General features: G+C 46.2%; 1 protein-coding gene across 4 annotated transcripts in view; it reads right to left on the bottom strand.

Annotated features, from left to right (window-relative positions):
- dclk1a (doublecortin-like kinase 1a) overlaps positions 1-18,927 on the bottom strand; it is a 448,638-nt gene extending 429,711 nt beyond the window's left edge. For 3 of the 4 annotated variants that reach the window (XM_070891561.1, XM_070891562.1, XM_070891565.1), the window contains exons 1-3: positions 18,803-18,927; positions 18,135-18,515; positions 11,079-11,425 (exon numbers count right to left, since the gene is read on the bottom strand). In XM_070891561.1, the coding sequence (XP_070747662.1) occupies positions 11,079-11,425; positions 18,135-18,504 (717 nt within the window). In that variant the 5' untranslated portion in view covers positions 18,505-18,515; positions 18,803-18,927. Of the gene's footprint in view, positions 1-11,078; positions 11,426-16,565; positions 16,622-18,134; positions 18,516-18,802 lie in introns of those variants that run through there. The other variant, XM_070891563.1, reaches the window with a different exon arrangement.
- Between the last annotated feature and the right edge of the window lie 514 nt (positions 18,928-19,441).

Below are 19,441 nucleotides of genomic sequence, written 5' to 3' on the forward strand. Positions count from 1 at the left end.
GGAGAAGGAGATTGGGGGGGGGGAGAAGGAGATGGGGGGGCAGAAGGAGATTGGGGGGGGGGAGGAGATTGGGGGGGGGAGGAGATTGGGGGGGGGAAGGAGATTGGGGGGGGGAAGGAGATTGGGGGGGGGAAGGAGATTGGGGGGGGGGAAGGAGATTGGGGGGGGGAAGGAGATTGGGGGGGGGGGGAAGGAGATTGGGGGGGGGGGAAGGAGATTGGGGGGGGGAAGGAGATTGGGGGGGGGAAGGAGATTGGGGGGGGGAAGGAGATTGGGGGGGGGAAGGAGATTGGGGGGGGGAAGGGATTGGGGGGGGGAAGGAGATTGGGGGGGGGGAAGGAGATTGGGGGGGGGAAGGAGATTGGGGGGGGGGAAGGAGATTGGGGGGGGGGAAGGAGATTGGGGGGGGGAAGGAGATTGGGGGGGGGAAGGAGATTGGGGGGGGGAAGGAGATTGGGGGGGGAAGGAGATTGGGGGGGGGAAGGAGATTGGGGGGGGAAGGAGATTGGGGGGGGGAAGGAGATTGGGGGGGAGGAGATTGGGGGGGGGAAGGAGATTGGGGGGGGGAAGGAGATTGGGGGGGGGAAGGAGATTGGGGGGGGGAAGGAGATTGGGGGGGGGAAGGAGATTGGGGGGGGAAGGAGATTGGGGGGGGGAAGGAGATTGGGGGGGGGAAGGAGATTGGGGGGGGGAAGGAGATTGGGGGGGAGAAGGAGATTGGGGGGGAGAAGGAGATTGGGGGGGAAGGAGATGGGGGAGATTGGGGGGGGAGAAGGAGATTGGGGGGGAGAAGGAGATTGGGGGGGAGAAGGAGATTGGGGGGGGAGAAGGAGATTGGGGGGAGGAGAAGAGATGGGGGGGAGGAGCGATTGGGGGGGGGAGAAGGAGATTGGGGGGGAGAAGGAGATTGGGGGGGAGAAGGAGATTGGGGGGGAGAAGGAGATTGGGGGGGAGAAGGAGATTGGGGGGGAGAAGGAGATTGGGGGGGAGAAGGAGATTGGGGGGGAGAAGGGATTGGGGGGGAGAAGGAGATTGGGGGGGAGAAGGAGATTGGGGGGATGGAGAAGGAGATTGGGGGGATGGAGAAGGAGATTGGGGGGGGGGGGAGAAGGAGATTGGGGGGATGGAGGAAGGAGATTGGGGGGATGGAGGAGGAGATTGGGGGGATGGAGAAGGAGATTGGGGGGGGGGGGAGGAGATTGGGGGGGGAGAAGGAGATGGGGGGGGGAGAGAAGGAGATGGGGGGGCAGAAGGAGATTGGGGGGGGGGAGAAGGAGATTGGGGGGGGGGAGAAGGAGATTGGGGGGGGAGAAGGAGATTGGGGGGGGAAGAAGGAGATTGGGGGGGGAAGAAGGAGATTGATAGGGAAGAAGGAGATTGGGGGGGAAGAAGGAGATTGGGGGTGGAGAAGGAGATTGGGGGTGGAGAAGGAGATTGGGGGTGGAGAAGGTGATTGGGGGTGGAGAAGGAGATTGGGGGTGGAGAAGGAGATTAGGGGTGGAGAAGGAGATTGGGGGGGGAGGAAGGAGATTGGGGGGGGAAGAAGGAGATTGGGGGGGGAAGAAGGAGATTGGGGGGGGAAGAAGGAGATTGGGGGGGGAAGAAGGAGATTGGGGGGGAAGAAGGAGATTGGGGGGGAAGAAGGAGATTGGGGGGGGGAAGAAGGAGATTGGGGGGGGAAGAAGGAGATTGGGGGGGGAAGAAGGAGATTGGGGGGGGGAAGAAGGAGATTGGGGGGGGGGGGAAGAAGGAGATTGGGGGGGGAAGAAGGAGATTGGGGGGGGAAGAAGGAGATTGGGGGGGGGAAGAAGGAGATTGGGGGGGGAAGAAGGAGATTGGGGGGGAAGAAGGAGATTGGGGGGGGAAGAAGGAGATTGGGGGGGGAAGAAGGAGATTGGGGGGGGAAGAAGGAGATTGGGGGGGGAAGAAGGAGATTGGGGGGGGAAGAAGGAGATTGGGGGGGGGAAGAAGGAGATTGGGGGGGGAAGAAGGAGATTGGGGGGGGAAGAAGGAGATTGGGGGGGGAAAGAAGGAGATTGGGGGGGGAAGAAGGAGATTGGGGGGGGAAGAAGGAGATTGGGGGGGGAAGAAGGAGATTGGGGGGGGAAGAAGGAGATTGGGGGGGGAAGAAGGAGATTGGGGGGGGAAGAAGGAGATTGGGGGGGGAAGAAGGAGATTGGGGGGGGAAGAAGGAGATTGGGGGGGGGAGAAGGAGATTGTGGGGGAGAGAAGGAGATTGGGGCGGGGGGGGAAGAAGGGGATAAAGGGGAGAAGGGGGAGAAGGAGATTGGGGGGGGAGAAGGAGATTGGGGGGGGGGAGAAGGAGATTGGGGGGGGGGGAGAAGGAGATTGGGGGGGGGGGAGAAGGAGATTGGGGGGGGGGGAGAAGGAGATTGGGGGGGGGGGGAGAAGGAGATTGGGGGGGGGGAGAAGGAGATTGGGGGGGGGAGAAGGAGATTGGGGGGGGAGGGAGAAGGAGATTGGGGGGGGAAGAAGGAGATTGGGGTGGGGGAGGAGATTGGGGGTGGGAGAAGGAGATTGGGGGTGGAGAAGGAGATTGGGGGTGGAGAAGGAGATTGGGGGTGGAGGAAGGAGATTGGGGGGGAAGAAGGAGATTGGGGGGAAGAAGGAGATGGGGGGGGTGGGAGAAGGAGATTGGGGGGGGGGGAGAGAAGGAGATTGGGGGGGGAAGGGGAGAAGGAGATCGGGGAGGGGGGAAGGAGATTGGGGGGGAATGAGATTGGGGGGGGTGGGGGGGGGGAAGGAGAAGGGGAAGGGAGGCTGAACGGGCCGAGCCCGAGACTTCGGGCCGGGCCCGTCCCCAGCACCAGATTTACAGGTCGGTGGCGTTGGGTCGGGTTGGTGGGGTGGTGGGAGGGAGGTCGGTTTGGGTTGGGGGGAGGGAGGGAGGGAGGGAGGGAGGGAAAGGGAGGTCAGGTCGGGGGGAGGGAGGTCAGGTCGGATCCAGTCCAGAGGCGGGGGGGGGGGGGGGCGGAGCGGGTGTCGGGTCCGGTCCGGGGGCGGGAAGCGGGAGTCGAGTCGGGTCGGGAGGAAGCAGGAGCTGGCCTTGGGAGGAGTCTTATTCACGCAGCCCCAGTAAGGCCATTGAGCCAGGGCTCGGGGCTGCGTGCTTCGGGCCCCTCCCACACAGTTTCGGGCGCCTGGAGCTACTGCACTTGCGTGCCCACTGTAGCGCATGTGCAGTGCTCCCGGCACTGTTTTCGGCGCAGGGTCCTAGCTCCGCCCCCTACAGCTGCTGCTGCACTGCGCCGAGGGCCAGAGGACCTGCAGGGAGGTGGAGAATACGGAGGGTTTTTTTAGGCGCGCTTTGTGGCGCGAAAAACGGACGTCCAGGTCGGGACTGCGCCGTTCTAGGCGCGGTTCGAAACTTGGGCCCTATATCTGTATTCTGTGCATATGCCGAATCGCTTCACCATAACAGGATTGATATTACTCTCATGGGTGAATACTTGTAAAGTCTTTACAGAATACCACAAATCTACACGAGGCACATTCTATGGACAAGGTCACTCTGTGACCTGCACCTTTATTCACAGGGGACCAAGAAGTGATGACCCTGTGTGGGATCTCCCTTTATATACCTGGATGACCAGGTAAGGAGTGTCTCCCACAAGTTCACCCACTGTAGTCAATGTGTGCATTTCTCAAGTATATACAGTATTGCAGTGTTGTTACATGAAGGTTACATACATGACATCACCCACCCCCCCCCTGCCCCCCCCAATGTCTTATTGGGATCACAGGTTAAGTCTTTCGGGTGGTCTGCGCTCCCTCGTGGAGCGCCACAGTTGGGGCTCTGGCTGTTGAGCCTTGGTATGCGTCTCTGTCACTTGTGGTGATTCCGTCCTGTCCGGGCTGACTGCAGGGACTGTGCATGCTGCTGAATGTTCTTGTTGCTCGTTCACTGGCGGTGGTGTGAATACCATCTCATGATCTTCCTCAGGTTCCTCAGAGTCCATGCTGAACCTTTTTTTTTTAAAAACTTGGTCCAGATGCTTGCGGCATATCTGCCCATTGTTAAGTTTAGTCACGATGACCCTATTCCCCTCTTTGTCTATTACAGTACCTTCAAGCCATTTGGGCCCCAAAGCATGATTGAGAAAAAATACGGGGAAACCGATTTCTATACATCTCCCCGTTGAATTACGGTCATGGTATTCATTTTGGGACTGGCACTTGCCTTCAACAATGTCGGACAAGACAGGATGAATGAGGGACAGCCAAGTTTTGAGTGTACGTTTCATAAGGAGCTCCGCGGGCGGAACCCCCGTGAGTGAGCGAGTGCGGTCGGGACCTATAGGCCAGCAGGAGGCGCGATAGGCAGCATTGAAGGGAGGGACCTTGAATCCTGAGCATGCCTTATTTTATGATTTGGACTGCACATTCCGCCTGGCCATTGGAAGCCGGCTTGAACGGTACTGTCCTGACATGGTTGATGCCATTACCCGACATGAACTCCCGGAATTCGTAGCTTGTGAAACATAGGCCATTATCGCTAACAAGGATGTCCGGCAAACCGTGGGTCGCAAAGACGGCATGTAGACTCTCCACAGTGGTGGATGTCATGCACGAATTCAAAATGGATGCACTCGATCCATTTCGAGTACGCATCAACCACGATGAGAAACATTTTCCCATGAACGGACCCGCGTAGTCTACGTGAATGCGTGACCATGGCCTGGTGGGCCAGGGCCACGGGCTGAGCGCAGCCTCTCTGGGGGCATTTGCCAGCTGAGCACACGTCGTGCACCTGCGAACACAGTGTTCCAGGTCTGAATCAATTCCCGGCCACCAAACATGTGACCGGGCAATGGCCTTCATCAGCATGATGCCTAGGTGCTCGCTGTGGTGTTCCCTGATGAAAGCTTCCCTGCCCATCTGATGCATGACTACCTAGCTGCCCCATAGTAGGCAGTCGGCTTGGATGGAGAGCTCGAGCTCATCCATCCACCTGTGAAACGGTCTGACTTCCTCAGGGCATGCTCCGTGTGCGGGCGCCCAATCCCCAGTCAGGGCACATTTCTTAATCAAAGCTAAGAGGGGATCTCTGTTGGTCCAGATTTTGATCTGGCGGGCTGTGATGGGGGAGCCTGCGCTGTCAAAGGCATCAACAGCCATGACCATCTCAACGCTTTGCTCCGCTGCCCCCTCAGTGGTGGCCAGTGGAAGCCTGCTGAGCGCGTCAGTGCAATTTTCAGCGCCTGGCCGGTGCCGGATGGTGTAGTCATACGCAGCCAGCGTGAGAGCCCATCGCTGTATGCGAGCTGATGCATTGGCATTGACAGCCTTGCTGTCTGACAACAGGGATGTTAACGGCTTGTGGTCCGTTTCTAATTCGAACCTGCCAAAAAGGTACTGGTGCATCTTTTTCACCCCATAGACACATGCGAGTGCTTCCTTCTCAACCATCCCATATCCACGTTCTGCTTGAGGGCGCGACCTGGAGGCATAAGCCACAGGTTGGAGTTGCCCCTCAGCATTGTACTGCTGCAACATGCACCCAACCCCATAGGACGATGCATCACATGTCAGAACCAATTTCTTACAGGGGTTGTACAGGGTCAACAACTTATTTGAACAGAGTAGGTTACGCGCCCGATTGAAAGCCCGTTCTTGGCAGTCCCCCCAAAACCAATCGCAACCCTTACACTGGAGCACGTGTAGCGGCTCCAACAATGTGCTTAAGTTCGGCAGAAAGTTTCCAAAATAGTTCAAGGGTCCCAGAAATGAACGCAACTCCGATGTGTTGCAGGGCCTGGGCGCTCGTCGAATCGCCTCTGTTTTGGATTCGGTAGGCCGAATCCAGTCTACAGCAACCCTCCTGCCCAGAAACGCGACTTCGGGAGCCAAAAACACACACTTGGGTTTCTTGAGTCACAGGCCTACCTGGTCCAATCGGCGTAGCACCTCTTCCAGGTTGTGGAGGTGTTCCTCAGTGTCCCGACCCGTGATGAGGATATCATCCTGGAATACGATCGTTCCAGGAATGGATTTGAGCAGGCTTTCCATGTTTCTTTGAAAGATCGCGGCTGCTGATCGAATGCCAAACGGGCACCTGTTGTAAACAAACAGTCCCTTGTGTGTGGTGATTGTGGTCAGTAGTTTGGATTCGTCGGCCAGTTCTTGGGTCATGTAGGCTGAAGTGAGGTCCAACTTGGTGAACAGCTTGCCGCCTGCCAGCGTGGCAAAAAGATCCTCCGCTCTCGGAAGCAGGTATTGGTCTTGTTGGGACACCCGGTTGATAGTGGCCTTGTAGTCACCACAGATCCTGACCGAGCCATCCGCTTTTAGGACGGGAACAATGGGGCTCGCCCAGTCGCTGAATTCAACGGGAGAGATGATGCCCTCTCTCAGCAAACTGTCCAATTCGCTTTCAATTTTCTCCCGCATCACATACGGCACAGCTCTGGCTTTGTGGTGCACTGATCTGGCGTCCGGGGTGATGCGAATCACCACTTTGGTATCTTTGCACGTCCCGACGCCAGGTTGGAATAGCGACTCAAATTGCTGTAGGACCTGTGAGCATGAACTTCGCTCCACAGATGACACTGCGTGCACATCCCCCATTTCCAGTTCATCTCAGCTAACCAGCTCCTCCCCAACAGTGCGGGACCATTGCCCGGGACAATCCAGAGTGGCAGCCGGTTCACTGATCCATTGTGTGTGACAGCTAACGTTGCATTGCCTAGCATTGGAATGATTTCTTTGGTGTACGTCCGTAATTGAGTCTCAATGCGTTCTAGTTTGGGTCTGCTGGCTTTGAGTGGCCATAGCTTTTCGAATTGCTGAACGCTCATGAGTGACTGGCTGGCCCCCGTGTCCAGCTCCATGCGTACCGGGATGCCATTTAATAGGACCTTCATCATCATAGGTGGCGTTTTGGTATATGAGCTGTGAATGTTTGCCACATGAACCTGCTGAACTTCAGCGTCCATTGATTTGCCCCACGCGTCATCCTGCCTCGCAGACCCCTCTTCTGGTCCATCCCTCTCGTAAATTAGCCTGGTCGCAGACTTCCTGCACATTCTGGCTAAATGGCCACTGAGGTTACAATTTCTGCAGACGAACTGTTGAAACCTGCAAGTCCTAGCAGCATGTCTGCCCCCACACCTCCAACATGAACTGAGATTCCCATTGCTGTGAACAAAAGAGCTGTTACCAGGCATTCCTCGCTGATTGTCCCTATGACTGCTCTTGAGCACCTTGTTAGTGGGTGTCAATGGCCCCATTCCGGAACGCATTGTCCACTGGGATGGCGTAAATGTCCGTTCAGCCTGCCATTGTCTGTGTTGAAAACCTGTTCTTGGGTCTATTGCTGTCTGGGGTGTGTCGAACTGCCCTTGCCTGCCTTCTGGGCTCTGAGTCGTGTTTATGATATTGACTCCCTGATCCATTGCCACGTTGGAGTCAGGGTTGCGCGCGTATATTATCTTGGTTTCCTCCTTCCCCGCCATAAAAGTCTGAGCCAGCAACGCTGCCACTTCCAAGGTCAAGTCCTTGGTCTCGATTAACTTTCTGAAAATCCCGGCATGACCAATGCCCTCAATAAAGAAATCCCTTAGCATCTCTCCCCTGCAGGCGTCTGTGAACTTAGAGGCTAGCCAAGCGCCGGAGGTCCGCAACAAAGTCCGGTATGCTCTGTCCTTCCCGACGTCCGTGGGTATAAAATCTGTGTCGAGCCATGTGTATGCTGCTCGCCGGTTTGAGGTGCTCACTGTTAGTTTGCTGAGCTCTTGAAAGGTTTTGTCTGCCGGCTTCTCGGGCGCTAGCAAGTCTTTCATGAGCGCGTAAGTTTTAGATCCACAACTGGTCAATAGATGAGCCCTTCGCTTGTCGGCCGCTGCATCTCCCAGCCAGTCCTTCGTGACAAAGCTCTGCTGAAGCCTCTCAATGAAATCGTCCCAGTCCTCACCAACACAGTACCGTTCCTCTGTGCTACCGGTGGCCATTCTCGTGGGTCATTGATTCTCGTTTCTCGTCGCCACTGTAAGGTCCTTACACAATACCACAAATCTACACGAGGCACATTCTATGGACAAGGCCACTCTGTTACCTGCACCTTTATTCACAGGACCAAGAGGTGATGACCCTGCGTGGGACCTCCCTTTATATACCTGGATGACCAGGTGAGGAGTGTCTCCCACAAGTTCACTCCCTGTGGTCAATGAGTGCATTTCTCAAGTATATACAGTATTGCAGTGTTGTTACATGAAGGTTACATACATGACAATACTCATTTAGATGATGCAAACAAAATAAATCTATAGGAAACCCAAATGTTTATGTACTGGCAAGATCTAAAAAGAAATGATCTCATTATGTTTTCATTAGCCAATACTTCAAACATATGAACACATTAGCATTTTATATTTGTTGCTTTACAAAAAGAAATTATATATTCTTTGTAAAATAAAGCATTGAATTCCATTCATACTGTGACCTACAACACAATAAAATTTGATATGTAGAATGTTTTGGCACACTGATACTGTGTGCTTATCAAAATAGCACAGGATATGGGACACTGTTTCTGTCAGTGTCCCCTTGAGGTAGGTATATCACAAAATCTCATAACCTCCACAGGTTATGTCTGTGGGGTTAGCAAAAATGTTCACTTACGAAAGATGTTTATTATTCCCTGTCCTGCATCTCACTTATTATAAATTCTAGCACTGGATATTATTTTCTTGTGGTTTAATTAATTTAAGAAGTACTTCATTCATTTTTATACACAACAGTAATCTGTCCAAATTCAATTGCTTTACTAATTTATCATTTGATTTTTAATTGTACAATATAAACATTATTTAAAATGAACATGAACCTAATTCCCTTTATTTAAAAAAAACTGCGGCATTAACTTATTTCTGTTCTCAAATATAACTATTAATTTAAGATAGATGATTGTTTGTGCATGAGTGTTCGGGGGAATTGAGGATAGGCAGGTCAACCTGAAGGAAGAAACAACAACTTGTGTTGTTCAATTGCCTTGCTGAGCTCAACTCCTTTGTCCAGTTCAGCTAATGGTCCACAACTATTATTCAATCACAGTTTTAATTAATGTTTGAACCATTACTTTGTGTTTTCTGGTGCTTTGTACCTTTCTGAAATTACTAAATCTTCTTAAACAAAGGTAACTTGCCATTGCTGCAAACATGCTGAAGAAAGTAGACTAGTCGGCACTACTGGTTATGGTACCTCAGGAGGATACCCTTAACTAGGGCAAACAATGTTCAATCAAATGCAAACATACATCCTTCAACTAATCAGAACACTGTATTTTCAAATATAGTATCAAGGGCGTATAAGATTCAACCATGGACATGATCAAGAACATGGGTAAAAGATGAATAAAATGGCTTTTTTCTATTTATTTCTTAAGATGCAAAACATCTCTATTAATCATAATTTTCTGGAATATTTAACTGATAACAATTTCCATGGGGACCTTTTGAAATACAAGTAATAAAATAGTCTGATATATTTCCTCCACTATTTGCATTTTGGAAGAGATCTACTATAACAAATAGGCATAACTTTCTCAAGATTCAGATAATAACCTATCCGATGAAATTTGTTAGCTGCACATTATTCCACCTACAATGCAATCAGAAGACCCAACAATACCAGCCAAATATTGCGATCTGACCATTACCAGTGTGATGAATGTAAAACTCCATGCTGCTTTAAATTACAAAATTATGGTATATGTTTTATTTTAGAACTTAGTTCCTTTTCTATGGATATTTACACATATATAGTGGTAATCTTCAACCTTATATATTTGTTCATCTTCAGCTAAGCAGGGGACTCCCCTCCCCTCCCCTCCCCTCCCGCACCCTCCGCGCCCCCAAGGAAAGTAGATGCAGCTGCAGTAGATGTGGCCGCAATTTCTGTGCTTAAAATATTTGCGGGGGATTGGAAGTTCACATTTCCCGATCATTGAAGATTGATATAAGAGTTAAGCACACTGTTGAAAATGTATGTTTTCAGAAAAATACCTTAAGAATGTGGTCTGATTTTTAAATATCACTGGACTGATAATGCAATCATTTCCCAAATGTAATTTATCCCGTGTAAGATATTAACTCTGAAAAGCTCTATTTTTCCTTAGTGGGATACTGGAAGAGCTGCTGCTGGATGTGTTAACAGTATTAACTTCACTACCAACAATAGAATCATAGTTTCTTACTTTTAATATAATCAATGGACAGGTTAACTCATTCCTATTGTAACTGTAATATTTTTAAATAATTATAGCCTATTTGTCCAAAACCAATTTCAGCAAATCTTTACAAGCAGACATTAGTAGTATAACTACACAACCTACTTCCTATACATGTTGTGAGCTGGTATTACTTTTACGACTTCGTTAATCTTCACTGTTACTTTGTTAAGTGAAATACATTAAGGGTTATCTTTGAAGGCATTTAAATCTTCTCTCTTACATAATATTATCACCCTATTGATGAATCTGGAACTTTGCTCCAGATAACACTGATCTATGCTTCTTATTGCACTCCTATATTTATTTTTGAGTCTAAACAATTAAACATGTACACCTGTTTGACAGTGAAACACACAAATCAGAAACAACTAGTCCAAAGTTTTAGCACAATCAGAAAATAATTTTCAATAGTAACCAAAAATCGCAACATTCAAAGATAATGCCTCAAAAAAAAAATGCTGGGCCATACAGGAAGCTTCTACATAATCACAAATGATGGTGAAAGAGAAGTCTGATTCTCCACAGGTGAAAAATTTGCTAATTATTTAAGCTGATTACAATAAAAACAATCCACTGTATAAAAGCTACATTGATAAACAATTTTACAATCTTACTAGTTTGCTAAATGCATACAATTTAAACAAATTCAATTATCTGATTTTGCTTGCTGTTCTTACTTACAAGCAGATAACAAGGGTCATCCTCATATATCATTTAATTTCATCCCATTTCCTGAATCCCCTTCCATTTAATCACTTAACCTAACTGAAGTATTAACATTTTAGGTCTTCATTCAAAAGCATTAGTATATGAAATAATAGCACTATACCTGTTTCCCATCCAGTGTGTACAAACGCTTAACTGCACCTGAATCCAACTTGATGGCATCAGTGATATCTGTAAGAACCTGGTCAAACGAATGTGCGGTCTTCTTATTGAGCAGAATCCTAACAGCTTTCCGTGGCTTCACACCACTCCTGATGATGGTCACCAGCTTGGGTCGAATGAAGTCTTTGCCCTCTTTCGTCTCAATAGGACCTGCTTTAGCACCACTGATAGATGTTGGTGTACGTCCAGCTGCAGTTGCCTTGACATTCACTGACCAGTTAGGGTTTACATTCTTTGTGTAGTCCACTTTCCGAAATGATTCAACAGATGCACAGACATAACTTTCCCCTATGGAATTACAATGATTCAATTTAATACAGGCAGACAATATGGGATACAAGTTACATTATTTGTAGTGATCGCATTTTTATATTGAAATAAAATGTAGTTTTTATTATAAATTGTAAAGTGTACGCTGAGTAATATTAATTAACCCTTAAACTTCAAGATTCTATTTCTCTCTTTTTCTCAAAGTTTGCATTCCTCCTATCGTGAAGGAATCATGCTGGGGCATAATTGCATGGACATTGGTAGTCCTTCAAAGCTCACCCAAGTAATGATTCTTCATGCGTGAGCCTAGACTTTGGACGGCATCCAGATATGTCCTTAGCTGAAATCCACATGGATATCTTATAGTTTAATGGTTCTACTACTGGAACTGGTACTGGTTCAAACCCCATCATGACAATTCATGGGAAAGAGGGGTTTCATTTCGTAGGACACTGGCACCAGCACTGGGACAGGATGGAGCTGTACTGCTGGGACTCAGGTAGAAATAAAAATAGCCTAAAGATTAAAAAAAGGGATGAGAGTGAAGTCCAGATCATCAATAGTGTCAAAGATAATATAAATACTTCAGGTTCAGAAATAACAAAATAACTGATAAAAAATACCAGAAAAAAAAACTAAGGAATGTTATAAGTAAAAAGTCTGTTAAAAACGCAAATTACGGACCGGAGTAGCTTTCACATTGACTGGGAGCAGAGCAGCTAGCGTCATCAAAGCAGCAAATTTCTTGAGGGTATTCAGGACAGTGTTCTGGAACAAGGAGCCATAATTTGTGGCCCCTACGGATGCATACAAGGTGCGCATGCGCCCATAAAGGCCGCACAAGTTCCGGGTTTTCGCATGCGAAGCATATGCATGAAAACCTGGTACTTGTGATCTGTCAATAATTTTCTTGACCGATCCAACGTATTCCCGGGAAAAGGGCATCCGCGGGCGGAACATTGGGCTATTTGCCCAACTTCTGCCCAGCAAATGCCTGTGAAATTCTTACGCCTGGTAAAAATTTAAATTTTATCATTTATACTTTAAAAACCCTGTACAATAAAGGTACGTTTATTTTTAGCCCTGTTAAAACATGTAAATTTATTTTTCAAAAAATTTAATTTGTTTTAAATGTTTAATTAAATGTCATTTTAAATATGTACATTTTTTTTTAAATTTGGAATGTTGATGCATTTTTGATGGTATTCATATTCATACTTATAGGGTTTCCATACAAATGGAACCCCCATAAGCATGAATGGAGAATCCCTGGTTTCATTCGTTGGGCTGACTCACATGATCCCAGGGGCACTTGCAAGCCGCACGCGCCCGAGATACGTGGGCCTCTACCTGCGGGTACCCGGAGGCGCCCAGGACCGCGAGTCTCTGTACCTCCTGGACCACCAAGTACGCAGACATTTTACTTGCAGATCGGAGGCATTTCCCCTCGGGGAATTCAGGGCCAATATGTTCTTGAACAAGATGAGCAATGTGCCTGAATCAGTCAATAATCTTACTAAATAGCTACTTTGTATCAGTCTTCACAGTGGAGGTTGCATATTCATACCAGAGATACAAGGAAAATGAAAAATAAATCAAGGGGAGGAACTGACTAGATTCAATATAAGTAAAAAAAAATTATGATGAGATTAAAGCTAGACAAGTCTCCAGGATCCAATGGTTTTCACCCCAGGGATTAAAAGTAGGTGGTGAGAAAATTGTTGATACTTTAGTCATTATGTTCCAAAACACTCTTCCTTCAGGAACTGTCCCCTTGGATTGGAAATCTGCAATATCACTCTATTATTTAAGAAGGGTGGGAGAGAAAAACTAGGAAATTATAGGAGTATTATACTGACATCAGCTGTGGGGAAGTTAGGGACAGAGTGCTCAGAGCATTTGAACAAATATGAGCTAATCCGAGAGAGCCAGTATGGATTTGTAAAGAGTTAGTCATGTCAACCGAAACTAGTTGAACTTTTTGAGTTGGTAACAAACATGGCAGATAAGGGAGTGACTTCCAGAAGGCATTCAACAAGGTTCCACATAAGAGACTATATCCTGGAGTTCAGCCTCTGAATGTGCGCAGACACAGGCGTCGTCCGCATACTGTAGCTCGACGACAGAGGTTGGGGTGGTCAAAGCCTCCCTGCTAAAGTGCGGCATCCCCACCGACACCTGGGAGTCCTTGGCCAAAGACTGTCCTGAGTGGAGGAAGTGCATCTGGGAGAGTGCTGAACACCTCGAGTCTCATCGCCGAGTGCATGCAGAAAACAAGCGCAGGCAGCGGAAGGAACGCACAACAAACCTGTCCCACCCTCCCTTAATGACTGTCTGTTCCACCTGTGGCAGGAACTGTGGCTCTCATATTGGACTGTTCAGCCACCTAAGGACTAATTTTAAGAGTGGAAGCAAGTCTTCCTCGATTCCGAGGGACTGCTTATGATGATGATGATGATGATGATGATGACATAAGAGACTGCTAACAAAAATGAGAGTGCATGGAATTGGAGGCAATCTATTGTCTTGGATACAGAATTGGTTAGAAAGTAGGAAACAGAGAGTAGGGATAATGGGTATGTACTCAAAATTGGCAAGATATGACGAGTGGTGTCCCCCAAAGATAGATACTGTGCCTTAGTTTTTCACTATATTGATAAATTACTTGGATGAAGGAATAGAGAGTCACATATCTAAGTTTGCTGATGACACTAAGTTAGGTGGCACAGTAAATAGTATAGATGAGAACAGAAAGTTGCAAAGCCATATTGATCAGATTAACTGAGTGGATAAAACTGTGGCAGATGGAGTTCAATGTAGGAAAATGTGAGGTCTTCCACTTTGGATCCAAGAAAGATAAATCAATCAATCAGAGTATTTTCTAAAAGGTTAGAAGCTGGGAACTGTGGATTAGCAAAGAGATTTAGGGGTCCACGTACAGAAATCACTAAAAAATAGTGGACTGGTACAAAAATAATTAAAAAGGCTAACAGAAAGTTGGCCATTATCTCAAGAGGGCTAGAATACAAAGGGGTGGAAGTTATGTTACAGCTGTAGAGAGCTCTGGTTAGACCCCACCTGGAGTACTGTGTTCAATTCTGGGCATCGCACCTCAGAAAGGATATATTAGCCTGGGAGATGGTGCAGCGCAGATTCACCAGAATGATACCAGGGCTAAAAGGGTTAAATTATGAAGACAGGTTGCATAGACTCCTCTTGCATTGTCTTGAATATAGAAGATGAAGGGATGATCTAATTGAGATGTTTAAGATAATCAAAAGGAGTTGATAGTGTAGATAGAAATAAATGATTTCCTCTGGTAGGGGAGTTCAGATCAAGGGGACATAACCTTAAAATTAGAGCTAGACTGTTCAGAGGTGATGTCTGAAAGCACTTCTTCACACAAAGGGTATCTAAAATGGTTGCGTGGTCCCAATACCAGCTCCACTGACTGCTTGTCCGTTTTATGTAGAAGTCAAATTTCCCCTCCCCACTCTTTTATCTGAACCTCTTTGCTCCTTTTAAAATATGTTCTCATATAGTATATATGTCCTCCTTATTCCTCCTCCCAATTATATATCAACTCATATTTCTCTACAATAAATTTGATCAGTCTGCCCAGTCTACTAACTTATCTACATCTCACTGAAGTCGCATACAGTCCTCTTCACAGTTAATCCTAGTGCCAAATCTTGTCATTAGTATTGTGCCCACTACGCACAGGTCTAAATCATTTAAGAAGATTAATAGTCCCAAAACTGACCTCTGGGTTTACAAAAGCATCCATTTAGTACTACTTGGTTTCCTGACCTTTAACCAACTTCCTGTGCATGGTACTGCATTCGCCACCCGCTCCCGCACACATTTCCTGCCCCCCTGTATAAATCAAGGTCTATATGTTTGGATCAAAATGAAGTATCTAAACTGCAGTTATGTGAAGATAAGTCTTTGTTAATGAATTGAGGATATTAACTTTTTCTTTTAAAGCATAGTATAAATATTCACCCCAAATTATAAAAATCCACAAATATCACAAGATGTTATATATTTGACCACGTTTAGCTGATCTGGCAATGTCCTTTGTAAATAGTAACACTAATACCTCAATTTAGGGACATTAGCAACCAGGACTTTATTATGTTGGAAAATGTATAATACTCAGCTTTTCCATCCTTTCCCATAATTTCAATGAGAATTTTAACAAGTACATATCCTTACTTGAATAGTTGTTTATGTCGTTCCTCTCAAATGTTGCTTCTAACGCAGGAATACTTTTATTTCAAAACTACTTGAAGGAAAGGCATGGACAAATTTCCACATTGAAGACTGTTAAAGTTTTGGGAATTAAGGATAAAGCTGGAGAATGGATAAGAAATTGACTGAGGGGTAGAAAGAATGGTCATAGTTAGAGGAGTACTGTTGGGGTGGGGGTTAGGACTATATGGGATACTCCAGGGCTTGATGTGTCTACTTTATATCTATAACTTGGAATCAAAAACCCAAAGCAAATTGGTCATTCTGCAGATATTAAACAAGAACAGGCAGTGAAATCGGAGCTCAGAAATTACAAACTGTGTTAGACAAGATAAGTATATGGGAAGAGCAATGGCAAATGAAACGTATTTAGTACTATGCATCAGATAGAAAATAGTGATGAATGGTATTGAAACAGATAGGGATGAAGTTAAGAGACTAGTAGTCTCAGTAGACTCAATGTCCAACCACTGCAAGGCATCAATCAACAAAACCAATAGAATGTTGAATTAATTAAATTGGGCAGGTGAATGATAAATTGGGCAAATGTCTTGCTCATTCATATTTATGTTCTGTCAACTATCAGAAGACTTGTCCTACAATGCTCCTCAGTAAAGCACGTGTTCTCCAGATTGACCACAACTCAGTGGATTGATTATTCGACAATTTTTTTTTAAATGACATCTCAACAACAACAAAAATCTTCATTTTGCATTTGCCTGGGGAGGGCAGAACTGAAGCCCCAACTAACCCCAAAATGGCACGCATGCCCTTGGCCACTTGTGTTGTGTCGGGAATTATTTGACACACACACTTTCTGATCACTACAGGGCGGGAGCGTCAGCTCTCGGTTTGTGATAGATATTTCTTCATCGATAAGCTCTCGCTACTAAATCACATTTACCGCAGCTCAGCACCAACAGTCGCCAATGGCAACCACATCCCCAAGTGTGCTCGTATTCTGAGTCCGGGTTAAAGGTGAGGCAAAGAGAGGGATCCTCTGCATGTAGGTTTGAACAGTTATTCTATGCAGCACTATAAATAGATATGTATTACGCTTTTACAGATCTAAATAAAAGGAAATAGCCATTTCCAAAAATGAATCTTTTATAAGTATTTTACATAAACCGTTAAGGCCCTTTCAATTCTAACCACTGAAGTGCATCCATCATCATTAGAAATTGAATGCAAATTATTCAAAATGGCGAAAGTCTATCATTTAAAAAAATAGCTTGACAGATGATTTACTTAAAATGAATTCAGTGAAATATAAATCTTTAGCAAAGCAAACCAGGAGCATGGGGATGTGGCGCATGCGTGGGTGACAGACGCCACGAGCAGAGCAATCGCTTGTGGGTTGTACATCTCTCCTAATATAATGAATGGCACCAGCAATTAACCTTCTAATTCACTGCAAATATGTTTTCAATTTGGTGAATTTAGTTCATCACAATAACAAGTGAAAATTGTGGGCAGAAACATCTTTCAAAAGGACTAGGGGAAGCAGGCTGACTCCACCCAGCTATCCTCTTTGTGTGTCATTGCAGATATTCTGTACATCCCTGTCTCTCCTATATAGTCTTACTTTTATTTACCAAATAACCGTTCTATAGAATCAAATATATATTTAATTGCTACCACTGGAAGCTGTGCAAATCACATCGCCGACAGATTGCATATGTTGCATTTTAATTTAGTTATAATCACCGCAGTTTAAAAGGAGCATACTGAAATGGCCCCTGTCCTGTTTTCTGATTTGTTTTTTATGTTTTCTGTCTTTTAAACATTGTCAAAATGACAATGTTCTAACATGACTGTTATAACGTAACATCAATTGGGGAGGTTAAAATTTTCCCCTGATTATTCAGGCAGCAATTTTCTGCGATTAACTCGAAATAATGAATAAATCTAGCTACGAAGATTTAGAAATCATTAATTTCCTTAATTATAACAAAAGGTAGTTTGTGGGGATGATGGGGTTTCCACTGACTTCTTCATCCAGCTCAGAGAGGTTTTTTTGGGAGGGAGGAGGCCAACAAATAAGAAACGCCCCTGTGCTGAACAAATATAGGAATGTGAATTGTAAACCATTTCATGTTCATACTGTAAAGCTCGGCGTTTTTAACTCTTCCCCAAGAATGGTTTATAGAAAAGGTCCATTAAATGTTGGTCCAATTCAAAAAGTGAAACAAATCTTATTTTGGTGTTTTTTTTCATTGGGACGTTTTACTACTTCAAATCACATCAGTTTAAGGAGTCACAAGGAACGGTTATATTTTTGTTAATGTTTTTATTGGGAGATTTTTGCCTTTTTTTGTTTGAAGGGGTGCGGTAGATCCTACCCTGAAATGTCCACCTGCTCAGCAGCTGCTTACAGATTCTGCTCTGCAACCCAGTGTGGCCAAGCACTGAAGTGCTAAACACACTAACTGTCCAATTTTTGTTGTTGTTTGGTTTTGATTTCAATACACACCTGCCACTAGCTCTTCCAGACTGGTGATTTTCTTGAAGCCATCAATGCTGTAGAGGACCCTGACTCCCTGGGGCAGATTGACGTTATCGGAGAGAGTCCGGGTCAGGTCGGCCAGCAGCGCCTCGAAGGAGCGGAAGCGGTCCTGGGACACCGCATACACGATGCCCTTAAAGTAGCGGTCCCCGTTGCGGTAAAAACGCACTTTCTTGGCTTTTTTCTCCGAGCTGAGAGTCTGCAGGGTGCGGGTCCGGTAGAAGCTGCAGTGAGCGCTGTGTGTGGGGCTGGGTAAGCCGTTCAGCCGGGACGCCCTGCCGTATCTCATTCCCTTGTCTCGTTCATCAAAATGTTCAAACTCTAAATCTCTATCCATATCGAGTTGATCTAGAATTGTTTTTTTTTAAAAGACAAATACATTTCGCTTTAGAACTTATCTCTAGTCCACGAAACCGAGGATTGGTTTACAACAAAGGGAAATCTCTATTAAAAACCCGCACGCAACTCAGTTCAGCCCTGTCAGCATCAAATATGGAAACATTTAACGTTCATCTCAAAATCGAAAATTAGAAAATTATTTATTGAGCAATGCACCTTTGATGGTATTATTTGGTCCTGTTTACACCCAGTGCTCCAAGTGGATTAGATTGCACGAAACGTAATATAATACATACCAATATCTGGAGGTGAACGTGGATCCCGAGACGCTTTTATTTCCAGGAGATTTTCTTCCTAATATTTTTATTTGGTGTGGATGAAAGAGACAGAGGGAGAGATACTGAATGCCTTTGTTGTGTCTCCGGACCTCTCAGTGTCTATTCTGTCTGTCTGTGTGTGTATGTTAGAAAGGGGGAAGAGACGGGGCTGCAGCTGCCGGTTTCTGCTGTTAACTGTGATTTGCATTGGCCCGTCCCTCATTTAAATTCATCCTTCACACCAGTCACACACTCGTTTAATTCTCCCCAGAGAAACTGTTAACGGATTGCAAATACGCGCATCTTGGCCGGCTCATCACATCAACGCCCGATTCGTGAACAGACCAGTTAATCAAAGTTGTTTAATTTGTATAAGATAACGATTCTGGTCAGCAATAATACTGTTTTATCGACGGTTAATATAAGGGGCAGGGCCAGAGCAGGTAGTGCAGAATACTGAAGTGCTACAAAAAGTGAACTGCAGTATTTTAGTGTTGTGATATTAATCTATTAATCCATATTGTTAAGCATAGCCCTCTTCGTGTTCTTATGATGCACACTACTGATGGATCGAAAAGGCCCACCATATGACCAAATGATTATGGTGCAGTAGAGAGC

Source organism: Pristiophorus japonicus, chromosome 10 (genome assembly GCF_044704955.1).
Source record: "Pristiophorus japonicus isolate sPriJap1 chromosome 10, sPriJap1.hap1, whole genome shotgun sequence".
Classification (NCBI taxonomy): domain Eukaryota; kingdom Metazoa; phylum Chordata; class Chondrichthyes; family Pristiophoridae; genus Pristiophorus; species Pristiophorus japonicus.